The sequence below is a fragment of the Leptinotarsa decemlineata genome, unplaced genomic scaffold (genome assembly GCF_025532065.1).
Source record: "Leptinotarsa decemlineata unplaced genomic scaffold, Ldec_3_MD MMD2_tig00000882_RagTag_RagTag, whole genome shotgun sequence".
NCBI classification, from domain to species: Eukaryota; Metazoa; Arthropoda; class Insecta; order Coleoptera; family Chrysomelidae; genus Leptinotarsa; species Leptinotarsa decemlineata.
In genome coordinates this window covers 1,328,116-1,343,996 of record NW_027412556.1, presented here as the reverse complement: position 1 = coordinate 1,343,996, position 15,881 = coordinate 1,328,116, and the positions used below count along the sequence as shown (strand labels likewise).

General features: G+C 36.2%; 1 protein-coding gene across 3 annotated transcripts in view; it reads right to left on the bottom strand.

The window, feature by feature from the left end:
- The window catches only part of Ccapr2 (cardioacceleratory peptide receptor 2), a 122,321-nt gene that overhangs the window by 31,705 nt on the left and 74,735 nt on the right, over positions 1-15,881 (bottom strand). For all 3 annotated transcript variants that reach the window (XM_074174747.1, XM_074174748.1, XM_074174749.1), the window contains one exon: positions 1,367-1,564. In XM_074174747.1, coding sequence (XP_074030848.1) covers positions 1,367-1,564 — 198 coding nt within the window. The remainder of the gene's footprint in view (positions 1-1,366; positions 1,565-15,881) is intronic.

Sequence of the window (15,881 nt, the reverse complement as noted above, 5' to 3'; positions counted from 1 at the left end):
AGAGAGAGAATATACTTTATTTTCATAAGATTGATTTTGTGGACAAAGTTTCACTTAATCTATAATGCAATTATATGTAACAACAAAGTGCATTTATTTTCACTCATACATAAAATCAGTTTGTGTATATATATATATATATATATATTATATATATAATATATATATATATATATATATATAAACATATAAGTCGTACAGTATACTCGTAAATATCAAATAAATAAAAAAATCTTTTTTTAAAAATTATCATAAAATTCTTGTACATTATAGTATGGTCTGTCACTTTTCACAGCTTTCCTGAAGCATTGTAAAGATTTTATTTCTGTTATATTCTTTGGCAAATGGTTGAACATTTTGCAACCATTATAGATCGGAATCTCTTATGAGTGATGTACTAGGTATTGGCAACTTGATATTGTTGGATTGCCTTGTCACATAATGAGTTGGTGAAGATTGAAATGTGCTCGAATATTTTTTAATCAAACAAACTGTTTCCATTATAAAGATAGAAATCACTGTTAGCATTCCATGAGTGTTGAAGAGTAATCTACAAGAGTCTGTACGTTTTGATTTGCACATAAATTTCATGGCTCGTTTTTGCAAAACTAAAATATTCTGAAGTAGATAACCACTACATACTCCCCAAATGGAATTCCACATCTCAAGTGAGATTCCACCAAAGAAAAATAAACAGTCTTAGCTGCTGTTAAACCAAGTTTATTTGCGACTACTCTGACTGCATAACATCCAGAGGACATTTTGTTACACAAGGCATAAATATGTTCTTTAAATTTTAGTTCACTATCGATATGTACTCCTAGAAATTTTAGGCTACTTTTGTTCTCAATGATGTTACTCCCAATGGGTATATTGTCAAGTTCGCATCTGAAAGTTACTATATTAGTTTTCGAAATATTCAGAGAAAGACGATTTGAATCACACCAATTTTTCAGTGTCATCATATCGTTGGATATGATTTTAGTTAAATCGTTTGCATTGTCGAGATACTGTATCTGTACTGTATCGTCTGCAAATAGTGTGAATTTCCCTGAAATATTTATACTTGTCAAATCGTTGACGTAGATGAGGAACAATGTTGGCCCTAGTATTGAACCCTGAGGTACACCCTTATGTATTCTCAAGAATTTTGAAGCGATCTTACCTCTACGGAAACTAACACAACAAATACTTATATGAGTACATTTTGAATAAAAAAAGATAATTCCCCGAACAGAAAATCTGGACCGGCCGTTCTATGCCCGGGGTATTTCCTTTTAAATAGAACAAAGTCAATGTAGAGGAAACAGCTCCATTCTTGAGAATGAGCGATCGGTTTCGGCAATAGACCACCGGAATTACTTACAGCTGCCGGAAAAGTTCATAGGATGCGTGATGGCGTCGTATCTGTCGATCGAGAGAGCCACGAGGACGTACGTCGAGGAATAAGTGACGACCGCTTGCAGGAACCGGATCAGCTTGCAGAGGATATTGCCAGCGTGCCAGGCCACTGTAATCCTCCAGGCGATGTCTGTGGATACGTTTATCAGGCCGACTGATAAATCTGAAACAACGAAATATTTGATTAATGTTAACATCGATTTATTTGTCAATTTGTTATTGACGTTGTTGTTATACCTAGCAGAAGCTATGTATGTTAGTATACGGGTGGGCCATCGGAAACTTGACACGGAGGTTTTGGGTACTAATCTTGCAAATCCTAAAAAACGCTCAGACAGGTCGATTTTTATTGGGAGGGGGACAGTTTTTTCCCCATTTACATCGTCGTCACTTCAACCCCGGGGCAGAGAGGTGAACAACTCTTGGAATCGAGTATATAATCACGAACTCAAAATCGACCAACAGCATGGCTTTATTCGTAATTAACCTACCATTACCAATTTATACGCATTTAGTGACTTTCTTACGGATGGCTATCAAATAGACATTATATACACTGACCAGGCCAAGGCATTCGACAGAGTTCACCACGAGGTTTTGATCCTGAAATTAAAAGCATTCGGTTTCACAAACAACACACTTGATTTCTTTCACTGCTATCTATCCAACATAATACAGATCGTACAGTTACAACAACTATCTTTCTTCAAATTCACCGCTACTTCGGGAGTTCCCAGGGTCGATTTTGGACCTCTCCTTTTCGTGTTATTTGTTAATGACATTTCTCGGTATATCGGGCATCCTCAATTTCTCCTATATGCCGATGATCTCAAGCTGTTTAGAAGAATTGAAAGCGAAAACGATTCTGATATGCTTCAAGATGATCTCAATAATCTGTCTACTCACTTTTCATAACTGACCTATCTCTCAACGAAGCTAATGCAAAATAATGATTTTCACACGAAAGAAGTCACCTACTATCAAGGGCTATTTCATTAATCATACCAATTTACAGAGAATCAATGAGATGAAAGATCTCGGGATCATTTTCACAGGTGTGTTTAGTTTCTCTGGGCACGTTGAATACTTAGTATCTGAATGTTTAGAAAAATGAGCTTTATCTTAAGATCTAGCCGTGAATTCAATCACGATACTTGTTTGTTACTCTTTAATTCCATTGTTCGTTCTAAGCTGGAATATGGTTGTGTCATTTGGAATCTAAAGACCTTTTTATATTTTGAAACTATAGAAAAGCCCAGAAACGATTATTAAGAACACTCTTTTTCAGAAAACACAATGTTTGGCCTTTATTTATACCGTATTCTAGCCAATTACAAGAATTCAACATGCAACCATTGAAAGACCGCCGTGAGTCCTCGGAAGTGATTTTTGTTTTTAACATTCTTAGAAAACTGAAAGTACCTGAAATTCTCTATAATATTGATTTCATTGTACCTGACGTAAGACTGAGAAGCAGAGACAATCTATTTCGTATCAATTTGTCTTCTCTTCAACAATGTCTCGAAACAGTTAACAAAATGGCGAGGAACTGTGAACTGGATATATTCAGTATTAGTATTATTAGTATTCAGTATTATATTGTAATATTTTATATAGATTTTTAACTGTATCAATGGTACTTAATGAATACTATATGTAAGGAACTTTTGAAAAAACTGTACATCATAAAGTGAAACCATTCTGTTTGTTGTTCAGTATAAATAATTTTCTACTCTATTCTATTCTATTTCACATCCTTTGGAAGATCTTGGAATTCTCTAAACAATGGTGAACATTTTTTAAAATTTGGATGTATTTGAAAGAGCTCTTTCCGATAATCAACTTTTTCAATATTGTTAATAGCAACATATTGTTGTACGCCACTGCTCAGTTGGAATGTATTTGGAACTCTTTCATTTGTTTCTTACGTTATTTTTGTTTATTTTTCAATTTTTCTCTGATAAGGGGACTATTACAATTGAGAAATGGTTAAAAATGCTGTTTCTACTTCTCATTTTCATGTTAAAAGTGATATCTACATTATTACTGGTAGTGAGTGCCGTAAAGTGTTGCTAAAGAAACAATGGCTTGCACAACTGCAGAGAGGGTTGAGTTGATTGAAGTATACTATGGAAATAGACGTTGTGCTGCAGAATTTTGCGTAACTGGATCTGTAGCAAATGAAATGAAATGAAGCGACACAAGTGGCAATTCTGGGTCATGTTGAGCTTGACCATACTTTGAGCACGAGAAAAGTTAGCAAGTGTTTCCGGGGTGTCACGAACTAGCATTCGGCGTATTTTAAACACCCACAAAATACATCCTTACAAGATTAAATTAACGCAAGAACTGAATGAAGATGATTTCGATCGACGCTTGCGATTTTGCGAGTTAGTTACTGAACGAGCGGTGGAAAATCCACATTTTGTTTTCAACATTTGCTTCAGTGATGGATGTTCTTTTTTTCAAATGGCACAGTTAATCGCCATAATTGTCGCTATTGGGCTGATTCAAATCCTCACACTTTTCATGAAGTGCATACTCAACGTCCACAAAAATTAAAGGTATGGACTGGAATTTTGGTGACCGTATTGTTGGCCCATTGTTTTTAGAAGGCAATTTAACTGGAAAAATGTATCTGCAGCTTCTGGAAGACACTATTAATCCCCTTCTCTCTGATATTATTGAAAATGACCACACTTATCGGAGGATCTGTTAATATTTCAACAAGATGGGGCTCCTCCGCACTATGCTCTGCCTGTTCGGCAGTATTTAGATCAGATTTTTTCCGGATCACTGGATTGGGAAGCGGGGCACTATCGAATGGCCACCACGATCACCAGACCTTTCGCCGTTAGATTTTTTTCTGTGGGGTCATTCGAAAAGCAGAATTCACTGTACTCCTCCTGCATCACTCAAAGATTTGCAGCAACGAATCACAAATGAATGTCACCATATCACTCCAGAAATGCTCCACAATGTTCGAGAACGTTTCCAGCAGAGTCTCTATTATTGCATGGATTTGCAAGATTAGTACCCAAAACTTCCATGTCAAGTTTTCGATGGCCCACCCTGTAGTCTCATTGGCCAATACCTACAAATGACCAAATTGTGATGAGTTTTTCGAGAAATGTTCGAACTGTCCACAACATAAATTCTTGAATTTCATCGAAAATATCCAATTGAAACTCGTTGAAGTTGAACCTGTACACATTTTCTAAGGTTCAGTGTATCTCAACGGTCATTACGCCAATTACAACGTTACATTTTCGTTCCCGGCGCCACTGTAACGATCCCCAATTATCTCCAATATATACTCCATTCGTTACTTTCTTTCTGGTGCAAGCTATCTAACTTGACAAATAAACTTGTTCAGTTACGGTTACTTCAAACTATTTGCAACACTAACATTTTTGTTTGCCGCTTTGTCGATGCTCATTTGAAATTTTACGATTTCCTACATACGGCAGTCTCTCGTGATTTCTTCTTATACCTATTCGAGAAAATTTCATTTGTTTTACGACTTGCTTTTATTATGGTTTTATGAACCGCAATATTCCGAGTAATTCGTTTGAAATACTCAAATGAACGAGGACCTCCGGGTCTTCAATGATTTCATCCTTCCTACTGATGCACGGACTCTTACTGGGAATGGGAAACGATAAGGATTTTTCTGGAGAATGTATAATAACAGCGATTGAAGTACAAACATACTTTGCCAGTGTTTAGTTTTTTACTGAAAAAGTTATTTTGTGACCTGTCGGAAGGACCACCGGAGCTGAAGTCTTTTGAGATTGTTGGAGCATTTGTTGAATGAATATGAGAACTGTGTAAAGGTTGTTTCATAAGGAAGGACGTGGAAATTAAAAAGCTGATGGAGTTTTCACTTCAGTCTATTGTCTTTCTTCTCATTCTGATTTACAATTGACAAATCGTTCATTATCGATACAGTTTGCATATCCTACATAAATATATTTGCAATATTAGCAAAACGTAGTTGACCTAGTTATAAATGAAAATGATTAATGTACAGGGTGTATACAGAGTGTTCGTTAAACACATATTTAAGGAGGTAATTCTTAGACCCATTTTAAGGAAAAAAACGTCCTATGGACGTATGTCTTAAATTTTGTCGTATGTCCTACAATTTTCTTAATTTTCTCTGCTAGTGGCGTACGTACGAGTTTTGAAATGTATATTTTTGGCGAAAAAAATACTACGCCACTGCTTTATCTTGAATTAAAAATTATTTTTAAAATCTCCATACATTTTTCAGCACATTTGATATGCTGGGTTTTCTTTGTCCGACGCATGGTTTTCGCTCAAAAAATAAAAAATCGCTTTACTAAGGATAAATTCCTTAAAAATCTGATGCGTATCGTGCATCGACTGAAAGCAAACTAAGAGATCAGATTTGTTGCAAAATAATTGAGGATCTAAAAGGTTGTTTTGTTGTCAGATGCACTATTCTCAATTAAAATTACGTCATAACGCAGCACCGCTTAATAATTTTTGAAAACATAAATTTAGTTTCACTAGTTCGGACTTCCATTGTCTATTATATAAAATGATTTGAAATCCCTGAAACAAGTAAAAAAGAATAATTAAAAAGAATAGTTGAAAATAACAATTATATTAAGCAACAATAAACCTGAAATGAAATGATAGTACAATAACCTACAAGTAAAAATATAATAATTGAATAAATAAAAATTAAAGGAATGCAAAAAGAAAATAATAAAAATAAAAAAGTGTAGAGATTCCAAGTCACGTTAGTTCACGACGTTTCGATTGTTGGTATCTACAATCGTCTTCGGGTGATGACTGGACTGATTCCTCCGAGAGATGACTATTTTATAGGTCGTTGAAATACTTTCACTTTCTCTACTTTCCATTTTCCGCTTCACTGATTCCGTGAGAGATGACCGATTTGGCGGGGGTTGGTCATTTCTCGTTTGATGATGGGTTTCCATATGTTTCGTATATCTACGCTGGCCTGGCTGAATACGTTGTTGGACAACATGTAAGCGGCTTCCTTAAATTTTCTCCTGAACCAATGTTCCTCTTTGTGCAAGATCTCAGCTTGGGACCACTCGATGTTGTTTGGTGGGTCCAAACATGGTCTGCTATTCCTGATTTGCTGGTTTCTCCTCGCTGTGTGTGCTTCTTGTGCTCGGCAATGCGAATATTCAATGGCCTCTTAGTTTCACCAATATAGGATTTTCCGCACTCACCGGGTATCCGGTAAATGCAATTCTTGGAATCGCAGTCCGCGTTTGGGGGCCTGGTTTTCGTGAGGCTGCTACGGATAGTGTTACCGGGAACCTGGGAACTGAAAGAGAGAACGAATCTACCCATAGAAGTAATTATGGAATTACTAGGATGCTGTGTACGAAACTGTTATTTCCAACTGAAGGACGAATTCTTTACACAAGATGAGGGACTGCCAATGGGATCGCCACTTTCACCAGTCATAGCCAACATATATATGGAGTGGTTTGAAACTCTGGCCATTGAAGAAGCCCACAAGAAACCTCGAGTCTGGTTGAGATATGTTGACGACACCTTCATAATATGGAACCATGGGAATACTGAACTAGACGCCTTTCTGAAACACATCAACAGCGTGAGACCTTCCATCACTTTCACAATGGAGAAGGAAATCCACAATGAATTGCCATTCTTAGACGTTTTGGTGAAGAGAACCGACACTAAGTGGAAAACATCTGTATACCGAAAACCCACTCATACGGGACAGTATCTGAACCACGAATCCAACCACCATCAATCGACAAAAAGAGGAATCATCAAGACTCTATTAGACCGTGCTTTTGGGCTTTGTAATACAAAGAAGGTCTCGAGAAGGAACTAGACATCATCAAAAGTGATCTTCAGCGGAATGGATATTCCAAAGCGATGGTAGAAAAGACTTTGGCTAAAAGACAGCAGGAGCCTCGCAAGGAAGAGAAGCCGTCACAACCAGTGCTTGCACTTCCCTACATCAGAGGATTATCGGAGAGGATAAGAAGAATTGGTTCCAAGTACAACATTAGAACCTGCTTCAGATCCGGTAACACTATCCGTAGCAGCCTCACGAAAACCAGGCCCCCAAACGCGGACTGCGATTCCAAGAATTGCATTTACCGGATACCCTGTGAGTGCGGAAAATCCTATATTGGTGAAACTAAGAGGCCATTGAATATTCGCATTGCCGAGCACAAGAAGCACACACAGCGAGGAGAAACCAGCAAATCAGGAATAGCAGACCATGTTTGGACCCACCAACACAACATCGAGTGGTCCCAAGCTGAGATCTTGCACAAAGAGGAACATTGGTTCAGGAGAAAATTTAAGGAAGCCGCTTACATGTTGTCCAACAACGTATTCAGCCAGGCCAGCGTAGATATACGAAACATGGAAACCCATCATCAAACGAGAAATGACCAACCCCCGCCAAATCGGTCATCTCTCACGGAATCAGTGAAGCGGAAAATGGAAAGTAGAGAAAGTGAAAGTATTTCAACGACCTATAAAATAGTCATCTCTCGGAGGAATCAGTCCAGTCATCACCCGAAGACGATTGTAGATACCAACAATCGAAACGTCGTGAACTAACGTGACTTGGAATCTCTACACTTTTTTATTTTTATTATTTTCTTTTTGCATTCCTTTAATTTTTATTTATTCAATTATTATATTTACTTGTAGGTTATTGTACTATCATTTCATTTCAGGTTTATTGTTGCTTAATATAATTGTTATTTTCAACTATTCTTTTTTAATTATTCTTTTTTACTTGTTTCAGGGATTTCAAATCATTTTATATAATAGACAATGGAAGTCCGAACTAGTGAAATTCATCACGAAACATTGTCAATCACCTTCAAACAAACATAAATTTAGTTATCCTGGAATAAATGACGTGTAGCAGAATTTATTTACTGCACCTCTTGGAAATATGGAGTTTGTCGATGTGATTTATTTTAAAGATTAAAAGCAGAAAAAACAGCGTACCCACCATAGCAATAAAAAACGAATTCTCTGTATGTACAAACGTCAGTAGCTAATATTGATGTTGGTTTAAAGTAAAGTGTTGGTGTTAAAAACTGTCACAGTGCGTTTTGATTGATTTTGAAGTGTTATTGGAGTTATTTTGGTAGTCCGCTGTTTTTCTGAATATCAGTAAAAATGGTAAATTATACAAATGCGGAAATGGCGCAAATGCATTACGTATATGGCCTTGCCGATGGTAATGCAACAGAAGCTAGGCGCATTTATCAGGAAAGATATCCTAATCGTGCCTTACTAGATAGCCGAACCTTTTCAAATATTCATCGTCGACTTGGGAAAACTGGTAGTTTCAAGAAAGGGACTCCGGAAGGTAGACCTCGTGTAGTAAGAACTCCTGAAATTGAGGAGGCGGTGCTGCAAGAAATTGAGGAACATCCTGAGACGAGTACGAGGAAGATCGCTAGAACTCTGGATATTTGTCATCAAATTGTTTGGCGTATTTTGGTTGATTTTTTCTTATACCCATACCATATTTCAAGAGTGCAGGCATTACTCCCCAGAGATTTTCCACAGCGTGTGAACTTCAGTCAGTGGTATCTACAAAGTATTGCACCAAATCCGCAGTTTGAGACACAAATTTTGTTCACAGACGAAGCAAATTTTTCTCGGAATGCCATTCAAGATTTCCATAACAATCATGTGTGGGCTGAAGAAAATCCCCATGCAATAACCGAAACCCATTTCCAACACCAATTTTCGGTTAATGTATGGGCAGGAATTATAGGTGATCATCTAATAGGCTCATTTTTTCTACCAGGACGCCTTGATGGTCGTTCTTATTTACACTTTCTCGAAGAAGACTTACCTGGGTTATTGGAAGATGTGCCACTTGCGTTAAGCAATCGAATATGGTACATGCACGATGGCACCCCTGCTCATTTCAGTGTAATTGTCCGAAACCATTTAAATACAGTTTATCCTAATCGTTGGATAGGTCGCGGAGGACCTCAGCAATGGCCAGCAAGATCCCCCGATCTCAACAGTTTAGATTTTTTTATGGGGTCACCTTAAAACTTTTGTGTATAAAACTCCCGTTAATACTTTAGAAGATTTAAAAGAGCGAATAGTTGCCTCGTGTGAAACTATACGAAATACGCCGGGAATATTTGAACGGGTGCGTAATTCCATGCGTAGAAGGGCGGAAGCATGCATACTAAGTGCAGGTGGCCACTTCCAACAATTTTTATAATTAGTTTTGGTATTATTACTAATTAACAAATTTGTGCTATTCGTTTAGACTTACTGTCACAAAATAAAATAAAACTCGTTTTTGTGAAAAATTTATTTTTTTGCAGATTATGTTTTCAAATATTATTATGAAGCAATTTTCAGATTCTCATTCATTTTAGAATTGATCTAATTTCTTAATTTGCTTTCTGTCTGTAGAAGATTTGCTGCACTTCCAGCAAGACTAAGTACCTCTTCACTATGTAGCTCCAGTTAGGCACTGGTTGGATACTAATTATCCGGACAAATGGATTGGAAGAAGAGGTCCCATTGAGTGGCCACTGAAGTCACCAGACTTGGCGCCACCTGACTTTTTCATGTGGAATCACCACAAGTCAGTTGTTTATAAAACTCAACCTGCATCACTTGGGAATTGCGAGAATGAATTACGCAAGCATGTCGCGCCATTACTAGAACAACATTTGCCAAAGTTCGTGCAGAATTTGGAAATATGCTGTATTATTGTTTACAAAACAACAGAACCCACTTTGAACATTTACTTGAACATTGACACTGCACTGACGCCTGTCGGATATAATCTAACGCCCTTCGTGATATTAGCCAGGGGAGTAGTTGTTTTCTGATAGGCGTCAGTCCATTCAGCCTACTTATGAATGTAATGGTGATAAAATATTGAACTATTTATGATGAAGCTCTCTAATTTTCTTGATCGACTTTTTTTAATAGTCTTTTCTTCTTCGTATTAGACAATTTCAGCGTCATACTATATGTATTGCTGAAACTAATATATACATGGAGAGTTTTTCAATAAAATATCTTTTTCAATGTACTTTTTCATTATTTTGGACAGCTTTTACATTTTGGTGAAGGCGACAGTGTTAAATATCAAACACTTGTTTTCACAACTGTCGGGAGCAATTCTTTGGGCATGAATTAAAACCATCATTGACTCAATTGAAATGAAGCATTGGTAACGAATATGACTACTCATTTGATGTATAGAAAAGTAATGATAACACTTTTTATCTGTTATGGTACAGGTTTAAGGGGGTGCCTTCGCCAAAAGTTTAAAAAATGAGTCAGTCAATGAAACTGATTTCACATATGAAATCACCCCATGTTTTTCAACAGCCCGAAGTACGAACAGACGATAGATAAATTCAGAACAATTCTTCTCTCTTTCAATTTCCAAATATAACCTGACTCTGTTATCGTACATTTCACTAACAGCGGTTTGAAGACGGTCTGAAGACGGTGAAAATTCATATCAATAAGCTTTACGCAAAGTATGACAATCATCTGGAAGATTATTTGAAATACGGCCAATCATCTCCAATTTAAATGATTTGTTTTTGTTCCTGCCGGGAAACATAAAATAGAAATTTCTCGTCTTGACCAGGTTTTCCCTATCGTTTGGCTTGTCAATACATTATTTTCAAAGTGGAAAATTCCCTCGTATACGTTCATAAAAATGGAGATAAATACACTGCTGGGGCGATGATACACGGATACAATACCAAAAGCAAGGAGATGATTAGAACAACTAAAATGAATTTCGCGAATACTAAGTTTGACTGAAATACTTCTCTCTCTAATCCAATCTTTTCTCGATTGCCAAGCTGACGATTTCACCTTCACTTTTCCTCTGGTGAAAATCTCATTGGAAAAAACCGTGAATTGGCATGGAGACAGCCCATGGTCGCTCAGACAGCACAGGAGTGGAAATTAAAGTAGGGACTAATTTTGAAAGTATCTCTACCACTTGGAAATGAAGGAGAGATAATGGGAAATGATGCGCACAAAGAAAATGAACAAAAACGGTTTCCAGAACTCAAATTATTATATCATCATTTGAAGTAAGCTAATAAGATTGTTGGTGTTTGTGTTTTCTAGAAGTTCGTATTCATTCAATCTCTGTTATTACGAATAATTACAGTGTCCATGATAATAATTATCGAATTTCCACGATTAGTTTCATTCGAAACGTGTTTCGGTACAGACTGGTATCTAACTGGGTGTCTAGATAATTGAATTTGTTGTGAAAATTATTATCATGGGTAGTGTTACTGATTTTCATCGCGTAATCGCTCAGAGTAGGGTAGACTGGGAACAATTGAAACATTTTTGCTTCTTGAATTTTTTTCTCTATCGCAAATTTCTTAATTATGACATAGGTAAAAGGAAGCATATTCAATCGGGTTTCTATTTACCTTTCGTTCGCCTAAAATTATAGATAAATGAGATTATAAAATATATCATTTTTTTATGATTTCAACAATAAAGTGCCGCCAGATGAAAAAAAAAACAAATAGCGTAAATATTTTTAATGAAAATAACGGAATTACATTCACACAATTCAACTAACAATGAAGCAAATATTTTTAATAAACGTAACTAATAACTAATTATTGAAATGTTTCGATTCAGTGCAACAATTAATTATAATTCATATTCTACTAGCCTCCACTAATCCACCACGTATTTCGATACATGTGTCGTAGCGCTTAAGAATGTTTCTGATTACGTTCCTTAATTCTTGAGGGATGATATCTGCACATACCTGTCGAATTCTTGCACAAAGTTCATTTCTATCTCTTGAGCGGTTTTTGTAAACCTTTTGTGTGAGTCCCCAGAGAAAAAAGTCCAAAACTGTGGGGTCTGGAGATCTAGGTGGCCACTCCATAAACGGACTACCACGGCCTATCCATCGGATTGGAAAATGTTCGTTAAGCCATTGCCTCACAGCTCTGGCATAATGAACTGAACACCCTTCTAACTGGACAATTAAATTTGATCGTTCATTGATTGGCAGCTCGTGAATAGCATCCCAAAACTCTGTGTTTGAAAACTCTAGAAACCTCTGCGCATTAATGTTTTCCCAAAAAAGAAAGGACCAATAATTCGTTCGTTCAATATCCCACACCAGACGTTGATTTTTTGGGAAATACTGGCTTTTACAGTTTATTACCCAGTTAGGATTATCCGCTGCCCAATAGCGACAATTCTGTGATGACACTACTCCATTTGTAGTGAAAGTGGCTTCGTCGGTATATAAAATATTTAGGAAATTTCTATTGTTTAAATATTCCCCTTGAGCCCAAAACAATATTCCAGGCGTCTTGCTTCGTCGCCTTTTTGAAGTGTGTGTAAAAATTTTGGCTTGAAAGGTTTAATGTTCTTCGCCTTGAGACATCTCCGAATAGTTTCTCGTGGAATATTCAAATCTAAAGTGGCATTCCTTATACTGGCATAAGGATTATTTCCGAAATAATCTAAAATGATTTGATCATTCCTGTTTCGTCTTTGTACAGGATTACTTTTTAACATCATTTTTGATACTGCACCAGTTTCATTAAATATTTTATTTATTTTATTTACCGTACCGCAGCTAATACGAGGATGATCTGGATGTCTCCCATTAAATACTCTACAAACCTCTCTAGCACTTCTAACGTCATCTCCCAAAAGGCGTACAATTTCAATTTTCTCTCTTACGCTCAATATTGCAGCCATGACACAAAATAATACGAAAAATTGTAAGGTGAATATTGTTGACAATAGTACACTTAAATTTTTCACAAGTGTCAAACTGTAATATCATTTCCATGGCAACTAAGATTCAAATTGACATATTAGGTCTTAGTTTTTTATGAAAACAACGATAAAAATTAAATAAAAATTCAATTCGCGTGAAAACTTGAATGTAATTCCGTTATTTTCATTAAAAATATTTACGCTATTTGTTTTTTTATCTGGCGGCACTTTGATTGTTGAAATCATAAAAAAAATATTTCATGGCTATATCTGTTGATATAGAGTGTTTTTGTGTGAATTTTCGAATTTTTGAGTTGTCATAACTTTGTTAATAATGAATATTTTTTCATGAAATTTCATGAGATTTGAATTATCCCTCAATGTCTTAGATTTTATGTTCTCAAGTCCAGGAGCTTTATCTGCTTTGAGTGATTCAATAATTTCTTGATCCATTGATGCTGTTCATTTTTTTTTAAACTTCAATTTTTTGCCACTTTCCAACCTGTCACTTTATGGTGTTGTTGAGCGATTTTCGGTAAATTTTTCTCTACAAATTGAAATTGATGATACAGCCAAAAAATTACTTGGCATTTGGCAATGACAGTGTTAGTGAACCTTTCGGAGATTTTAGCCTCGGAATGAGCCTCAAGGTAGTCGACCAAAAGTAATCCAGGACGAGGATTTAAGGACACCGTTGAAGACTGATCCATCACTAATTGTGAGTGGGATGGCGGAATAACTAGGCGTTAGTCCCTTACGGTTTTGATGACGCTACTGTAGTCGTAGACGTATATTCGAGTATTATCTCAAAAAACATTCATTCAAATCAAAATTTTTAGCAAAATCGTTTCTTTGGACGTTTTTTTCTGAAAGCACCATAGAGTTATCAAAAAGAAATCATTTTTTTCCACATCAATTTTCTTAAGGAGTTCGATACAATTTCTGTTTCATTCTTCAACTGCATTATAAACTTATCAAAAGCATCGAAAAGAAAGTGAAAATTTGGTTTCTATTAATTTTATCTGTTTCATTTGCAGTATCTTAAAATCGATAACGGATTTCGGATCACGCAAAAATCTCAACAGATCTCAATGAAGGGTTTCCTAAGTTGACAATTATTCCAGTTATGTTTTTTATAGTAGCATCAAAGTGAGTAATTCCCTAGACAGTGCTGACGACGAAATTCTTGTGGAAATGTATCATCTGACGCGATGGTCTGAAATCTATTCAAGCACGGTTTTCATGAATGCTATTCAAATTCAGATAAATTAATTGCTTTTGTTCGACTCTATAAACCTGAAAATCATACTGATTAGGGAAATATGGCTGAACTTTATATTGCAGTGTCTCAAGTTAGTATAAAAGGGTAATCCCTCTTCAGACAAAAAGGGATACTGTTTATATACACTGTATTCATTTGGGAAATATTCACTCTTGATATCGCCGTGACAGATAGAAAAAATGATATCAGCCCTTTAAGTCTCTCAGAAGTTATTTTAGACAGATTTATCACTCTCAATTCAACTGTCAATTGTGATGGATTTGTTTCATAGATTTTTTCATTCTGAAAAATCAATACAGCTTATTAAATTCAAGCTATCATTCACCATAAACTACACTTTGATGTGGATGGAAGGAAAATAATAAAATTCGATAACTCGCGACGAATGAAAAAAAAATTCGTGTTTTCGATAATTTTAGGAAAAGTATCACTTATTGAGTGGATATTTCCCAACCAAAATTTATAATCGCAATGATTTCTACAGTTACGATCATTACACACTTATTTCCACAAACATATGAATAAGAGTTCTAAAATCAGTAGCTCTCACCCAGACATTCTCATTTTTCGGTAGTTTCGTCGTGGCGCCCAACGTGGGGCTGATTGTCAAGTTTCTGCAACGTCAGGCACAGATCTTCAACAAACGATTCTTGCCACAGCTGTGAAACTTTGTTTTGAGTGACCTGAGCTGTGAACAACACATGAGACAGAATAAAACCGGAAGAATAATATTCCATGCGAGTCAAGAGCTGTACATTTCGGCCTGGAATCTACGAGGATCAGAAGAGTGTTTTGTGGCTTATAGGTTCGGACAGTATCTTGTAGTATACATTTGTATTGTATAACTACCTGTCGCAGACTGATATCCAATTAGGTCATCGACAGTCTGAGGAAAATGTATCAACCTCAGAGGAGAATCACACCCTTCAAAGAATGAACTCAATAAATTAATCAGTTTCGTTAAATGGACGTTGCAATGGACGATTCAATAGACCCACTCGCTTCAAACCTACCTACCTAGCTGAATATGTCTTCATGACATTCAACAATGATGCAAAGGATGCACTTGAGAAAAAATCAATTATTAGAAACGCCCAGAACAGACTTGTAATTTGTACCAATCAACTAATGATGGTGATGTGGTTTTTCACTGAATGGTATCGAATTGTTTCGAATTAAACATCTTTATATTCTTCTTTTTCTCAACTTTTCTCTATCTCACTACTAAAAGTGGACTGTAATTAATATCAGATCTATTTGGTTTGTGACCCATAAACACCAACCAGAAAACTGAGTGAGTGGAGGAAATCAGAAGCCATAGGTCTCAACAGTGGAGCTAGGTTGTGTTCGAATATACTAACACCAGAGTTGAAAAAACAATCAACCTTAAGTTATGGTAAAGATG